General features: G+C 36.7%; 1 protein-coding gene across 5 annotated transcripts in view; it reads left to right on the top strand.

The window, feature by feature from the left end:
- phf3.S (PHD finger protein 3 S homeolog) overlaps positions 1 to 11,209 on the top strand; it is a 46,731-nt gene extending 35,522 nt beyond the window's left edge. For all 5 annotated transcript variants that reach the window (XM_018265521.2, XM_018265522.2, XM_018265520.2 and 2 more), the window contains 9 exons: positions 680 to 836; positions 1,038 to 1,154; positions 1,540 to 1,668; positions 1,774 to 1,903; positions 5,110 to 5,308; positions 5,497 to 5,653; positions 6,365 to 6,454; positions 7,554 to 7,749; positions 8,691 to 11,209. In XM_018265521.2, the coding sequence (XP_018121010.1) occupies positions 680 to 836; positions 1,038 to 1,154; positions 1,540 to 1,668; positions 1,774 to 1,903; positions 5,110 to 5,308; positions 5,497 to 5,653; positions 6,365 to 6,454; positions 7,554 to 7,749; positions 8,691 to 10,714 (3,199 nt within the window). In that variant the 3' untranslated portion in view covers positions 10,715 to 11,209. The remainder of the gene's footprint in view (positions 1 to 679; positions 837 to 1,037; positions 1,155 to 1,539; positions 1,669 to 1,773; positions 1,904 to 5,109; positions 5,309 to 5,496; positions 5,654 to 6,364; positions 6,455 to 7,553; positions 7,750 to 8,690) is intronic.
- The last annotated feature ends 5,642 nt before the right edge of the window (positions 11,210 to 16,851 follow it).

Here is a 16,851-nt window from a genome sequence, read left to right as displayed (position 1 = left end):
AGTCAGCAACAAACACTGGAATGCCTGCCCACTACTAACGGCATTTTAGAATTTAGAATACAAGTTACTTTACCTGGTAAAGGGACCAATAAAACAGATTGCATGTGCTTTTACTTGTCCTTTAAAGAGTCACTGACATCAGAAAATAACCTTTTTTAATATCTATCGTAACATTGTCTTTAAATGCTATTTATAATGTTGCCATTAAAGTGTTTGCCTGATGCTTTTACATTACCTTTCTTACCCCCATGTTCCCCAATGAGTAGGCTGCCATATTTGTGCAGCAGTAGAGATAGAAACACTAAACTGACTGGTTAAGACGGGACAGTCAGGTTGGCAAAACAGTCAGGTTTATGAACTTCAAATAACAATTACTTACAAAAGCAGAACTAGCAGAGAAAAGCAATCAACATGACCTACAGGTAACTTTTAATGTAGATTAATATTTTGGAAGCAGTATCACTTTAAAGACTATGATTCATTCTGCACTTTTACATGACGGCTTTGGTTTCAGACACCTATGCTGCAGTTAGGTTTGACCTTGATCAGAAATTTGAGGAGTTTCCAAAGGCAACTTTTTAAGCATCTTTCAAACTGTACTTTCATACCATACCTACCCTCTAAAATTAAATGATGTGGTGTAGTTTAACAGACATGATTACAAGATTTCTGTCTTTAGGATTTCAGAATCAAGTTCCAAGATTCCAGAGGAGAGAGCTATAAAAGTTTCATCCAGAATTGAAAAGGAACTGTTTTCTTTTTACCGAGACACAGATTCAAAGTATAAGAACAAATACAGAAGCTTGATGTTTAATCTTAAAGATCCTAAAAATAAAGTAAGTACAGTATTTTAAGGCAGCTATACATATCCAGATAACTTGACTGATTTCAGCTTTAGCGCCCAACCAACTGGTTATGTGAAAAAACCCAGAGGGACGAAGCAATATATTTAAACTATATATTTAATTTGCTTTAAAGTAGCAAATCTGTATTGGAAATTATCTTAAAGTACTTTTTATGTATTTATTTTTTTGCAGGTTTTGTACAAAAGAGTACTGAAGGGAGAAATCACGCCTGAACATCTTATCAAGATGAGCCCAGAAGAACTGGCTTCTAGGGAATTAGCAGCTTGGAGACAACGGGAAAACAGACATGTAACATAAACAGTCAAATATTTTACAGTTGACCATTCATGTTTTAAAAAGATAGTATACTTTTCTTGAGTTTAGGGCTAATTAAAATGTCAGTCTTTGAGATGCTTAATTTAAAATGCAGAGATTCATTAAAAGTTGATCACAGCATACTTTGTGTAGGATTTGTCTTGTGGCAGCAAAGATGAACCATGGTACTGCAAGTGACAAGTTATCAATTAACTTTAAATGGCAGAAACTTTTCAATGAAACATTTCCCAGAAATTGTAGATATATTTTAACAAGTGATGCATTGTGAAAAAAAATCATACACTTGCAACCATAATAGTCTCTGATCCCTTGCCCATTGTTTGGTCAATTGGATACATTTTGCTGTATCTCGTTGCAGACTATTGAGATGATAGAAAAGGAACAGCGTGAAGCTGAACGAAGACCAATCACCAAAATCACACATAAAGGTGAAATTGAAATAGAAAGTGAAACCCCCATGAAAGAAACAGAAGTCATGGATTCAGAGGTAAACTCCATTTTTTTGATTTACTTATGATAATTTTGTTAAGACTGTAATAAACATTATAAATGTAAAGTTTAATAAATGTATAAATATATATTGCTTTACCAGGAAATTTGTGTTAAACCTGCTGAAAAGGAGGAAGAAATTCAAAAAGAGGAAGAATTAGCCACTGAATCCTCAGACACCACATCACATCATAAAAATCATCTCTTTGATTTAAACTGTAAAATATGTACAGGTATGTTTTCTGAAAAAGGTCTCTAATGTATTTCTGCTGGAATGTGTGTCAGTGATAGAAACATTTCTATCACCCCCCCCCCACACCCAAAAAAAAAAAAGGTTAAGGAAGGGGCTTCTTTTTATGGATTTAGAGATGATTTAGAGTTGCTACAAATAAATTGTTCTGCAGAATGCGTTTGTTGGTAGTTTATTGGTATATTTAAATAGGTTTATAGAAAATATAAGGTCTAATATGCATTATATAATTTATAGCGCAATTGGCTGCAGATTTTATCCTTTGTCCAACGAACGGTTGTACATTTCAATCTCCAAACCTACAACTAACAATTCAGATTAAATAAAATAGTACTGTTTGTGTGGGCTTTATAGGAGGAGGTTATGGGGAAGGATGAGGAATTTGCAAAGATAATTGCATGAACTATTAAATGACCAGTAACAAAAAAAAAAACGTTTAAAAATAAACACCAAGACAAAGGAAACTTTTAAATAGCAAAGCCTTTATTAAGAAATAACTTACAGAAAGTCCACTTGCTGTCCTCTTCAGAAAAGGCAACCATCCATACTGCAGCGATCGATTGCTCCTCCCTGGCTATTCACTGAAAAGGCATCGCCTTCATCCTCCTCCCAGTGTCCAGCAGCAGCAGTGTTACGGGCTCTTCTGCAATTTCCCAGCTCCTGGTGTGACAGCAGCGTCACGTTTTTCCTTTGCTAGCGGTGATCAACTAACAGCATCGGGTCCTCTCACTTCCCTTCCACTACAGTCTCCCGACGCACACTTGTTCCTGCTAGTAGGTGTAGTAGCTCTAGTAGCGCTGCCAGGACAGAGCGCAAGACTTCCTCGGGCGCAGTTTAGTTCCAGGGGCAGTCAACGCCCTCCCAAACTTTCCTGATGCCCGTGTAGCTCGGCTGAGGGGGGTGATTTCTCCATTAGTGACAGCTCCGGATCTTTTCCAAGCGAATAGTTCCCTGTTATTTCTCTCTCGCTCTCTCTCCATTGAAATAATGAAGAGATTTTGCCCGGGCCCATTGTTGGATGTTATTGACTGTGCTACAGATCTGCTTGACTCCGGTCTCCCGGGCACTCAAAGGCTGAAACAAATAAATCAGACGCACAAAATAAGCAGCCCCTGTGTGTGTGGGAATCAGTTAGATTTTGGGGCGAGGAGGAGACTGAGAGGAGAGGCAGCAAAGCGGCTTCAGGAAAGGCTGACTGCACCCGGCTTTAACTAAACTGCGTCCGGGGAAGTCTTGTTCTCTGTCCTGGCAGCACTATTACAGCTACTAGCAGGAACAAGTGTGCGTCGGGAGACTCTAGTGGAAGGGAAGTGAGAGGACCCGCTGATGTTGGTTGATCGCGCCAACACAGGAACAAACTTGATGCCGCTGTTACACCAGGAGCCGGGAAATTGCAGGAGAGGAGAGCCTGTGACACTGCTGCTGCTGGACACCAGGAGGAGGATGAAGGTGATGCCTGTCAGTGAATAGCCAGGGAGGAGAAATCGATCGCTGCAGTATGGATGGTCGCCTTTTCGCCGTTTCTGAAGAGGACAGGAAGTGGACTTTCTGTAAGTTATTTCTTGATAAAGGCTTTGCTATTTAAAAGTTTCATTTGTCTTGGTGTTTATTTTTCGTTGTGCTCTAACTATTTTTAAACATTTTTTTTTGATGTTACTGGTCCTTTAATAAAATTACTGTACAAAGTAGAAAACCACATGCTTTAAAATATTAGTACAAAACTCACTTGTCAATATTTTCCGCATTTATGTATGTAGTATTAGTGGCTAATTCTGAGGTCTCCGTTACAAAATGCGGCACATGATCCAAAGTGCACTTTTGGATACAAATCTCAGGTTTTTTTTTTTTTTTTTTTTCCACAAAGCTGCATTTTTTCCAGTACTCCCTGCCACTACGACCATGTTCCATGCTGCCCTTCGTTCAACTGCACTTGATGCCCCAAAATTTGTTCTAATTACCTTGTACATTACCTTTTGTTGTTAAAGTGGACCTGTCACCTCAACACAAAAAGCTGTATAATAAGTCATTTTCAATTTAAACATGAAATCCAATTTTTTTTCATTAAAGCATTCATAGCTGTTTTAAGCGCATTTAAAAATCTCAGCTGTCAATCAAATATTGTCTGCCCCTCCTCTATGCCTTAGACATAGAGGCGGGGCAGACAATTACTTTCACTTTCCATTCAGCTCTTCCTAGATGTCACTGCTCTCCACACATTCCCCAGTTCTCTTTATCAATTAATTGTGTAGTCAGGGCATGGGGATGGACATTGGATCCCCCATTCTGATGCACAAACAAGATTCTGAGATGATGCAAGGCTTGCCTTAATAACAGTGTCCACAAAAGACTCCTGTCTGCTTGCTATAATTATGAATTCCCAGACTGAAGGAAACAAGATTCAAATAATTTTATATAGTGTAATCAAAGTTTATTTTGCTTGACTAATGTGATAAAATAGGATTTGGAATAATTTTTTTGGTTGAAAAAAAAATTTTCAGCTTCCCATCAGTAGTCACCCGTGAAAGGTTCATCTGTTGGTGCAAGTATGTTTTATGAAATCTAATAATGCCTGCACAATTTTGCTGACATTTTAGCATGCCACACTTGCGATTGCTTTCACTTTTTGGCTCTTTAACCTTATGTGGGTAATTTTGCTTTGAGACTTATAGGTTAATTTATGCTTTTTGCTAATGCCTAGACATTCAAGCCATTCACACTTATCATCTTCATCACCCAGTGTTTCAGAATAGCAATATCTATATATGATAAACGATCACCGTTAATAGATCTTTAATCACCTAAGCTGGCCATAGATGAGCCAATAAAATAGTAAGAAACGAAGATTTGTGGTATGTGTGTGCTACCAAAATTATCCCAACTGAAAGCTGTTTACCATGGACAGTGAAGGGTTAATCAGATTACATTTAAAAATGTAATCTGCTGATGCACCATATTTGGCAGTTCAGGATGCCTTGGCTGATGAGTAAGAGGAGCTGTATCTCCTCTGCTGTTCTATTTTATGCTGTGTATGGGACTTCTTACTTTATCTGTCGGTTTGGCCCATGGACTTATATGTACAGTAACACACAGGACTAGTGTTATTGTTATATTTAGCTAGGCATATTTATTTAGTATTCCAAAATATTGGTTTAACTTAAAAAAAATTATTAAAATTTTTTTTATTTTAAGGTCGAATGGCTCCTCCTGCTGAAGAAATTTCACCTAAAAAAGCAACTAATTCCTCAGGATTAGTGCACAAACAGTCGGATAACGGAGCAGACGGTATAGCTGAACCCCTTTCCTCATCCACCAGTATGTTGAAAATAGATGCACTAGAAGGAGGAAAACAGGAGCCACTGCATGACAGATTATCTTCCACTGCTTCCAGGTAGCCGTTGTTGGTTATCCTGAGTGATACTACAGTTTTATACCCAGAATTTTGCGACAAATCGCCTCTTCTTTGGGCGACTTCGGCCATCCTTCTGGCTATTCACATTCTAGCTGGCGGGAAGACATTTTGGGGAGATTAGTCGCCTGAAAAACTTGTAATTTCTCACTCCACTTTTTATGTTACAGTTCTGAGCAATTCCATATAACTGATACAGCAGAGGATGAATCAACATTTCTGGCACGTTTGAACTTAATTTGGCAAGGATTTCTTAATATGCCTTCAGTGGCAAAGTTTGTAATCAAAGCTTATCCAGTGTCTGGATCTTTGGAACACTTAGCCGAGGTAAATATAAGAATTCATTAAAAGTAGCCACTTGTCTTTTACCTGTTTTTTAAAAGAATGATTCTGCTTTCCATTTAGAGTCGATCACTTTTATAGCATATTTAAGCAAAAAAAGCTTTGAAATAAGTTTGTCTTTGGTGGGAGCCACCTATTTAACATGACCAGGATCCAGTGAGGGACCAAATGCTTGCAGTTTCATCTCTGACCTCAAATGCTTTATTTGGAAGCAGTGCCAGACTGTATGCCTAAAGTAGGTGGTGAATGAATATATATTTGGTAAATGTCTACAATAGCAGGTGACATAATGGGGCACAATTATTAAAGGTCAAAAAGTGAATTCAATTTTTCAAATTATTTTTCAAATTCGAATTGTGAATTACCCAAACCCGATTAAAATTTTAATTCGAATTTCGAGATTTATCAAACTTATACCCTGACCAGCAATACCTGACGCGTTTCGGGAGTAGCTCCCTTAATCATGATTGTGAGGCAACTTCTGGTGACTTCGGAAAACGAAGTGCTGCAGGTGCCATGCCGCAGGCGTTTTTTCATTATAGCAGATGGAAGACATGGGGAAGCCGTTCAGGGACATTAGTTGCCTCAGAGGAGAGGGAATTATTCGCCAGGCGACTAAATCTCCCCAAATCTCCAGGTGTGACCTTACCCTTAAGGAGATAAAGATAAAATTTTGTGCATATTTTCTCTACACAGGACCTACCTGAAAGTATTCAAGTTGGAGGGAGAATCTCTCCACAAACAGTTTGGGATTATGTAGACAAAATTAAAGCATCTGGGACAAAGGTAAGAATTACCATATAGAATTGCATAGCATTATATTACAGGATCTAATTAACCTAGTTTTGTTACCGATACTTGTATTTGCGCATAACCTTTTTAGAGGGACATAAAATGATGCTCAATTAATGCATTTCCTTGTACTAGAAAATATATATGGGCAGAATATCAATTTCTGCATTAAACGTATCACACATTTTGTTAGAAGGAAACCTTCTGATCAGAACCTTATAATCCTAAAGCTGAAACTTACTCACTAGGTATTAAATTTCACCTTGGGTAGCTTCTGATTCGAACCATAGGTTCAGACACTTCTGTCTTATAAGCCATAAATACAAAGCCTTATAAATACAATTTTTTTTCAAGATGGCTTTCATTGCCTTAATTAAACAGAAACATGTTTTTTTTATTTCCTTTTAGTTGTAAACACACTAACCTTTCTGGTTCTTCTATAAGCACTTGACTACCTTCTCCTCTTTCCTGTTTTACTGTTTTGTACTGATTTCTAAAACAAACGTAGCTATTTCTTAAAAGGGTAGTTCATCATGAAATAAAGGGCTTGTTCACTTTTTTACAACTGTCCAAATTTAAACAGTCTGTGTCATAAAAAAAGTATTATTATATAATTATATATTTAATTATATATTTTAAAATAAACCGCTTTAAGATAAACATGGTGAAAGCCAAAGGAGGACTTTTGGGAGTAAAGCACTACTCATGCCTTTCCTCGCAATTACGTATTATATCTATTAAGAGAGCTTTTTAAAAAGATAGAGAGAGGTGCATATTTTTTATGGACTGATACTGGGCATATATTACAGGAAAGTTTGCATGCCAGTTTTGAAAGTTACCACCCAGAAAGATAGTTTGTTTCCTAATCATATATATATTTGGATGACACCTGTGGGGCAAAAATATTATCCCCAATCAAAGGTGCAGGCTAATAGAGCCCACACTCTGGTTGGGGGTAACAGTTTAAACAAAAGAAAAAAAAAACACGGTTACCCCCAACCACACTTTGGTCGGGGATAATAGCTTTGCCCAACTGGTGCCATTATTTTTTTATTTTTGAATAATAACCCCCACTTTTCTCTTTCTTCTTTAGGAAACCTGTGTAGTTCGGTTTTGTCCTGTTGCAGAAGAAGATCAAATAACTTATACATTACTGTATTCATATTTTAGTAGCCGGAAACGCTATGGTGTAGTTGCAAATAATATGAGGCAGGTAAAGGACATGTATCTCATTCCTTTAGGGGCCTCAGAAAAAATTCCACATTTTTTTGTACCTTTTGATGGACCTGGTAAGTTTCAAGTATAGTTATTTTCAGCTATTATTTTTTTTTAAAGTTTTGATAAAGTTGTAATATACTTGTTTACAATGTCTTGCTCTCCGTTTTGCAGTCTGCTGTAGCCATATTATTGATACAATTTCTGGAATGCTTGGGAGCTTGGGTTTTCCGCATTAGGGCTCTTTCAATAATTTGAATGTCCAATACCTTTGGTCTACTACATGTAAACATTAAATAAAACCAATAGGATTGTTTCATCGGTCTGAAAAAAAAGTAAAAAGGTACAGATTACTTCTCCGGAAAGCTCTGTAGAATGCAATGGGGTTAGATTCCTGTGATAGCCCTGTTTGAACTTGACTGGCTAGTCCATGGTAACACAACATATTATTTATATAAACAATTGTAGTGTTTCTGAAAAAAGACACATTTTTTACCAGTGTAGAGCAACATTACATTATATTTTAATAACTTTAAAACACTCAGTTTTGCTGTTACCCTTCTTTTAAACAAATTATTTGGATTTCCACATCTGGCCCAAGAGTTTTGTTGTTTTAGTTGGACAGCTCAACTAAAAGATATGAATTTTATGAAACCTTTTAAAAAACCCATAATAAATAACCTTTGTTAAGTATTTTCTGTTTCTTTGGTAAGTATTGTCTGCATATAACATTGCAGTGCATATTTGTATATCTTTTTATATAAATGTGTGGAAGTCAAAAACCTTGTTTGAGAAATAACGTGGTCAGAAATCAATTGTATTATTATAGTGAAGTCACTAGGATATAGTATTGCACAACCAGCTCATCTACATAAATATGTAGGGCAACATGTTCCCATATTCAATTAGTAAAACCACTATAGTGTTCTCTCTAAAAGGGAAAAATAGTCTAAATGTCTTAATGCTGGTTTAACTAAAAACATCTAAACTGACCTTCTTGCATGTCTTCCTTAAGGACTTGAAGCCAATAGACCGAATCTGTTATTGGCTTTGATTATCCGACAAAAAGTAAAGAGACTTCATAGCATCAGCATTGATGATGAACCTCCTGGAGGATTACTTGGCGTTCCTGCAGAAAAAAAGAGCAGGGTCGAATGTAATGATGATGAAGAAGAAGAAGAAGATGAAAAAAATGATTTTTTTAACTCATGTTCTGCTGTATTACATAAAAATAGAAACAGGCCACAACCTTCAGATACTGAAGAACCACAGGCTGTTACTGAATGTGTACCAGAGACAGTTAAACTTAGGCCACAAAAGCCACTCCGATTTCTTCCAGGGGTATTAGTTGGCTGGGAAAATCCACAATCTACTCTGGATTTGGCAAGCAGACCTCTACCTGTTGAGGATATATTACAGAGTCTTTTAGGCACTACAGAAAATACATTTGATCACAAGCCGGTTTCATCCCAGGTTAAAAAGTCATTAATAGAAGATACAAGTAGTATTATAGAAGTGGCTGAAAAGTCAGATGACATAATTGTACAAACTGAGACGGTGGAGGAATCAACATCTTTAATTACAGTTTCAGCTACAAATTTACAAGGCATTTCCCTCAAAGGAAAACCACCTGATGTTTCTACTGATACTTATTTGTCCAACATTAATTATAATGAGGAATCATTAGATGATGATATATATCAATCCACTGAAGATAAGAATGATTTTGACACATATGCACACTTAAACAAAATGAGTAGTGATGAGAGCAATTCAGTTTCTGGTGAAAACACAACTCCCACTCCATCACATACTAAAAGGGATCCAAGACAAGCTGCTGGAAGGGGACACCATATTAATTCTTCAGACATCAAAGATCAGGATTTAAGTAACATAGAAGAAAACACAAGTATAGATCAAGAAGATATGGAAAGTATTTCATTGCATAAAAAAGATAAATCAAAAAAACAGTCATACAGAGAAAAGGATTTATCTAAAGGTGGCAAGTCATTGCAGTATTCTTTGACAATGGAAAAGGAAATAGATTACAAACCATCAAAAGCCAGTGAAACAAAGCCATTTCTTCAGAATATCCTGATCGATGACACTGATCCCTTACAACAATTTAGAAGAGCTTTGGCTGCAAATAAAGCCCAATCCCAAACTTTAAATAATCCTCAGTCGCAAACATCCTCTGCACCTTACACAGAAACTTCTAAAAATTCCATTCCTTCTTTTGGTGGACTAAAGCTGCAGCAGTCTCCGTTTCTTTCTGTGAAGAACAACCCATCTTTATTTCCATTCCAACATAATCCAAGCTTTTCACTTCAAAGCAATGCTATCTTTCCCTACCCACCACACATACCACCTCTGTTGCCTACTCCTCTGGGCATGGGCTTTCCAAGGCCACCTAGATTTACTTCTACTGACAATATACTTCATAACCCATTAGTAGCTTGGCATCCAGCGATGCAGTTGTCCAGACAACCTCCACCATATTTAGGACAGGTGAAACCCGGACCACTTTTGGGACCTGAACAAACAAGATACCAGATGCAGCAAACGTTTGCTCATAAAGATCATAGACCAGAAAGGCGCCATAGTGATCCGTGGGACAAACAAGATCGAATTTCTGAAAGGTCATCTAGTCGAGGAAGTAGAGGTGAATATAGACAAAGGTATTATAGTGAATCTCATCACTCAAGGGAAAAGAGGCAATATGAAAAAGATTCTGACAAGGACTCAGAAAGAAGTCGGCGTAGAGAAAGGGACAAAGAAAGTGCTCGTGACAGAGACAGGAAAAGCCGTGATGATTCACACAGAGAAAAAGATAGATCAAAATCCTCTTATAGTGACAAATGTGGTGACAGAACTCATAAAGAAAGTAAAAGTGTTGATAAATCTAAAAATGAGGAGAGAATCCATGATAAAGAAAAGAGCAAGGAAAGAAATAGAGACAGGGAAGAGGAAAAAGAAAGAGAGAAATCGCGCAGGGAGAAGGCACTTGATCACAGTGACAGAATAAAGAGTAGAAAATAAATGCTTCCATTCTTTTTAGTTTTACCACTAGAGTTGTGCCATCAATTTCCTAGCGTTTAGTGTTTTTCTGAAATATAATCTGTTATAAAACCCAAATATTCACCGGAAGTATTACTGGTACAGAATTGTCAAAAAAGTAATTTTATAACAGATATTTTACACTACTAAGTTCAATATTCCAATGCATTGTTGTCTGAATATGCAATAAGATTCAAATTATTGTTGAAAAGTTTTACATGGTATGCCACCAGACATGATTGAGATTTTCATTAATATTTTAAAGTAAACTCCTCTACACAAATTTATTTTTAAATTGCACTGTTCTTAAAAAATGTAATATTTGGATTATGAAACTTACAACTGGTGCTTTTAAAAACTTTATTTTTTAGAAAATAACATAAAATGTTCAGTGGAATGTTACACAAATAAGCATCAAAGTTGATAAGCATCAAAGCTGATTGTATCATGGATTATGAGGCGTAAGCAATTAGTTTTTAATAGCTTTGAAATGCACTTGTAGGGGACATACTTTAAATTTTCATGCTTTTTCCTTTTTTATTAAGTTAAATGTAGACATTTTGTTTGTGCTTTAAATACTTGAAATCTTTATTGTGTTTTTGCTATTTTTATACAGTTAAATGTAAATATTTTAAGGAAATTTTTGATTCTAAACATGATAAAATGCGAATATTTTGTCTTTCTATATGTAAATACTGTGCTGGATTGTTAGATGAAAAACTTTATTTCAGAAATTTCTTTAAATATTTTGGTTGCTTTTACTCTTAGTGAAAAATGATTTTCATGAGCTAAGTCAAGATGGCCATGTGTTACATTAATGCTGTCGTATAACTATAATTGTGTAACAATTGAAATACTATCTTTTTTAACATTAACCTTCTAGAATATGTCATACCTATTAACAATGACCATTTTTTATTGCATTTAGAGTTACCATCAACTCTATGGTCAGCTTTAAAGGGAAGGAAAGTCGTCTTGCACTTGGGGGTGCAAGTGATTGTATTGACTTACCTGAAACCCTGGGACGGTGCACTTATCAGCAGAAAACTGCACCGGCCTGGGGTTATTCCAGCGAGAACCACGGCTCTTCCGGCTTCTTCTTACTTCAAATTTCCCAGGGCAGATGCATGCGCAGTAGAACAAAATAGCCGACTCTAGTTAACGTTTGGCACCCCCGAGTGCAAGACGACTTTCCTTCTCCTTTAAAAACAGGAATAGGCACGTTTCCCCAAATTACTCTGCAAATTTGTATTTTGTATGTTTTTGGCAGCGCAATTTGCTTCTTTCTGTGGGAAATGAATTACTTTGGCACGGAATTGTACTGGATATTTTTAGTATGTAAGGCCTTTAATAACCCTTAAAAAATGGCTACATTTTTTTTTTTGAAAAAAATGTCAATTTATTAATATAATGTTAATCCCATACTGAATTTTGACCGCATTGTTTGTTTCATTCTGTAACCCAGCAAAAGTAAAATTCACTGAGTGAAATAACATTTTTAAAAGTATTAAAGTATTTCAATTAAAATGGCTTTAACATAGTTGTTGCCTATTGTTTTTTTTAGGACATTTTTATGGTCCTTTCTTGCAGTAGACAGGGTAAAATTTTAAATTGAAACAAAAAGTGACATTCTACTTCAGGTTCTTACGAGCCCAAAACAAATCAGCAGTCCACTGAGACACTCTCTAAACAAACCCCTCCCTTGCCCCAGCTGCTGATTTTAGTTACCGGTAGGTTTTGACATAAGGAGCAGCTAATTTTACAGATTTTTCCCTGTTTAGTGCAAGAAATATCAAAATACATGTGTTTCTAATGAAACAACAGGCACAAAATACATCTGTCACAAGCCACTTTTATTGAACTTATGTTACAAAAAATGTGTGTGGTAGGGGGGAGGTTATACTTAAAATGAAAAGAAAAATATTTCAGACATATATTTTGTTGAGAAAGTGCTTGGTATGTTCCCTAGCTATGTCCCATAACTGAAGTAGTTTAATGTTAATAAAGGTTGGAATTCTATATGTGTTTGCAGAATTATTACTAAAATTATGTAAAAAAAAAAAAGTGAATTATAGTTTAGTTTTTAAAAAACGTGACCAATATCGAAAGTGTAGTAAAGGGTGAATCTGACCTGTTTCTCTTTGCCAAAAAATTGTGTAATGGCAATAATTATCCCAAATGCATTGAAGTTTATGAGCGACAAATTATTTCACCCATTGGAGTCTATTGGCGTCTTTTCACTCGTCATTATTCAAAAGTACTACTTACTATTTATCGCTGCTGTTGAATGGAAACTATTACTTCTAATTGTTGTATGCTTTATTCTTTGTTAAACATAAAAAATGTCAGTGTATTTGTCATATAAAACCCTATTTTTCTGAATAAATTACTTTATCTTGCTTGGGCAGCATCCGTACGCACGCGGGCTAGCTCTCTTATCTGTATTCTTCTTCTATCTTAAGCTAATTCAAGTCCGATTCTGACCTTAAACAGCACATGGAAGGAGCCTGCTCCAAGGTTTTTTGACAGAATCTATTGATAAAAATAATTTGGCAATATTAAGATATTGATTGGGTTAAATATACAGTATAGATGATTTAAAGTGACCCTGAATAGAAAGAAGCATGTGACAAAGAGAATGCTAGTAATTGTGTCCCTTCATTCCGGGAGATTTAGTTGCTCGGCGACAAATCGCCTTTTCTTCGGGGGACTAATCTTCCGGGAAAGCCTTCCCACCAGCTAGAATCGGCGGCTGGATGGCACTCAGAACGATTTGTTTTCTGAAGTTGCCTCACGAGGAAACTGCGGGCGACATTGGAAATTGAAACGTTTTGAGTGCCATCCCGAATTTTAGCGTGTGTCACTTGCTTTAAGCAGTCTTTAAGTAATCTCCCAATATTTGTCCCAGTGCAATGATAAAAATCTCCACTTGTAAATAATATCGCTTTTTGTACAGTTTGTCGTGTGTAGCCTAACAATATAGATATGAGGACGCTTATATCTCTCACACTTCTGAATGACTGTTCTTAATAATAATATTTTCAGCTTTGTATTCATATTTACTGATGTGATCATTTTTCCCTCAGTCCCAGTTGCAGTACAGTTGGATTTACAGATACACCCGCTTTATATGGGCACTTTTGATGGCAGTGTTCATTTAATAGTAAGAAACCATCCAATATCCGTTCCCAAAATGTCCATTCCACATATACAGAAATGTTTCATTGAAACCATTGCATGTTATTTGAACTTTCTGATTGTAACACTGACTGTATCTAATAATGTAAATTCTATTGTAGTGTAATGTTTATATGAAAAGGGATTTTAAAGTTTTTATTAAAATATTTTAAGTAATCCAACCTTTCAGCTGTTTGTGTGCACAATTAGCACTGTAGAAAATTAAGTTTAGTTGTAGGAAACATAATTAAAACAATATGCTAGGCATAATAATGCTTTCTATGGAAAATATAGTGAAGATTTTTACATTTTATTACCATGATTTTTTTTTTTTTATTGGTGCCACAAGTTACTCCGTACTTTAGACCCTTTGCATGTAATGAATCATTGTAAAGTGCCATTTAACGTGCTGTCTCTATATAAATGTATAAGAAAAGATTTTTTTTAAACAGGTGGGCCTTTAGCAGAAGGAAAGTGTCTTGAGTTCCATGGACAGGCAGAAGCTCAGGAGAAATCTTATAGCTGGGAATAGTATGAGGTTAAAATATCAGAAGTTCAGAAGCAGAATATGGAGACCATGAAGTGTTTTTTTAAATTACATCTGAGATGTAGACAGGGCTTTTATTGTAAAGGGTATGAAATTTAAAAGGAAATGGGGAGCCAGTGAATTGATTTGCATAAAGTAGCAACTTATTTTCATAGGGTAGCAGCTGATATGCATTAGTTACATCACCTGTATTTCACACATTGCCTTTCTGAGAATATACATCAGTGTTGGCCTCATTGGAGTTTATAATCTAAGGTTCCTATCACACGCACTATGGATTGCTGTATTAGGAGCTAATTAATCTACCCGTGTGCTTTTGGAGTGTGAGAGGAAACCTGAGGACCATGAGAAGCACATGCAGACATGGGGAGAACACACAAACTCCTTGCAGATAGTGGTCATACTGAAATTCAACTCAAGACTCGCTAGAACAGGCTGAAGTGGCGAAAGACAATAGAATGGAATAACTCCACTCTACATTTTGTAGTTTTGTAAGCGAGGGAATATAAAGTGAGGCGCCCACTGCTTGAAAATAAACAGTGCTGTGTATTTATATAAAGCATCTGTCACTTGATAGCACTGGTTGTTCATAGGTTAAAAGTTAAGAGACCATTTAGATCATTGTGTCCCCCTCCCACATAGCTAAATAATGTTTAGATGGAAAAATGGGCAAAACAACCCTGCGTGTGTTGCAGTAGTCAATTCAGGAAACAATAGTAGAAGAGGATTGAGAAACAGAAATTATTTAAAGGCAACAAGGCTTTGTGGTTGATATTTGAAAGTTGAAACTGGTAGATTAAATCTGACTGGTTGCACTGTGACACCCTGGAGGAGATAGCAGTTAGGCTCTCTTTACCTGGGATCTGGGATAGTACAGGAGGAGAGGTCTGTATGTTGTCTGATTTAAGATAGTATTGGAGTCCGTTTTCCTAGAGGTGTAGATTGAAAAGAGCAGGGGACCTAATAATGGGCCTTGAGGAACCTAAACAGAGAGAAAGAGATGTGATGGAATGATGTTTTTTGCATGTCTCACCATTATAATACTGTGCAGAGCAATGTACAGGAGTGACCGTGTAAAATGAAACACTGATTAGAATGAATGAATGGCTGAGGAATGATTAATGAATGCCAAGTGGTAACAAATATTACTGATTGAAGTATGTGTGCCCTGTGCACACATTAAGGAATGTAAAATACATTTAAAAACTAAAAAAATCTATTGCATGGAAGTTTGGCACAAGACAGGAATGCATGCAGCGGAGCAGGCGGGAGAAATGCTTGGTGTGCCAAGATAGTGGTAATGTCATAAAAAAGAAGGGGCTCAAAGCTCAGGGTCAGACAATTTAGATTAGACTAAATTCATATCTCGCACAGTGATTCCTCTTTACTCAAGCAAATGGTCCTGAAATCAAACTGAGACTATACAATCTCCCCTGCAACATCTTCAGGAGTAATACAAGCCACATTCCATTAGTTTGCTCTTAATTATGACATCTGCATCAAATACAAACTGAACCTTCTTGGTATCTGCGGCACATGTGAAATGTGTGTATATTTCCTTTGTGTCTTTCCTCCGGTTCAAGTCCTCAAACTGGCACTGAATGTAGGCTGCAGCTTCCTCATAGATGTTAGACCCGGAGTATTCTGGGTAGCAAATAGTAAGATGGCTCCTGGAGATCTTTTCTTCTTTCCTTTTGTTAATAAAGAGGATGATTGATATGTCTATGAACCACTTGTTGTTGCAGATGCTATCAAACAATTTCATGCTTTAATGCATCCAATTCATCTTCTCATCTTCAGCCAGCAGCAAGTCATAGTCACTGAGTGCCACACAAAAAATTATTGCAGTAACTCCCTCAAAACAATGGATCCATTTCTGACCTCTGACCACCCACATCAAACATTTTAAAATACAGGTCCTTTAAAGTGAAATGGGTCACCACAATCCCTGTAGTCTTGACGTTCGAAGTACATCCTGCCTTGGGCAATCCGTTCAATGTCATTCAGATAGTATAAAGCAGAGTCATAAAGCTGGTATGCACAGGAATGGCTGAAACAGGTCTGAACTCCAGAATCTTCCCACAGCCTCTGAATTACACCTGCAAGTTCTGGAGACATAACTCCCTCCTCAGCACTACTAGCCAACACAAAGCTGTCGAGCATCATCAGCTCTAGCCACATCTCCAAAATCAATCCTTCCCAAAAAGCCTTCCCATGGCTCGGTTATAACGATGATTGACTGAATAGTATTACTGTATACGACCACTTTGTACTGCTGGCATCCTTCCTCAGAGTATCCATCCTCATGGATAATCTTCATTTGCTTCACAATAATGCTTTTCCCAGCCTCACCAGCACCGAGTAGCAGCAGTTTCACCTCCTTGGATTCCTTTTC

The sequence above is a fragment of the Xenopus laevis genome, chromosome 5S, assembly GCF_017654675.1.
Source record: "Xenopus laevis strain J_2021 chromosome 5S, Xenopus_laevis_v10.1, whole genome shotgun sequence".
Classification (NCBI taxonomy): Eukaryota; Metazoa; Chordata; class Amphibia; order Anura; family Pipidae; genus Xenopus; species Xenopus laevis.
This window is presented reverse-complemented; position numbering and strand designations above follow the sequence as displayed.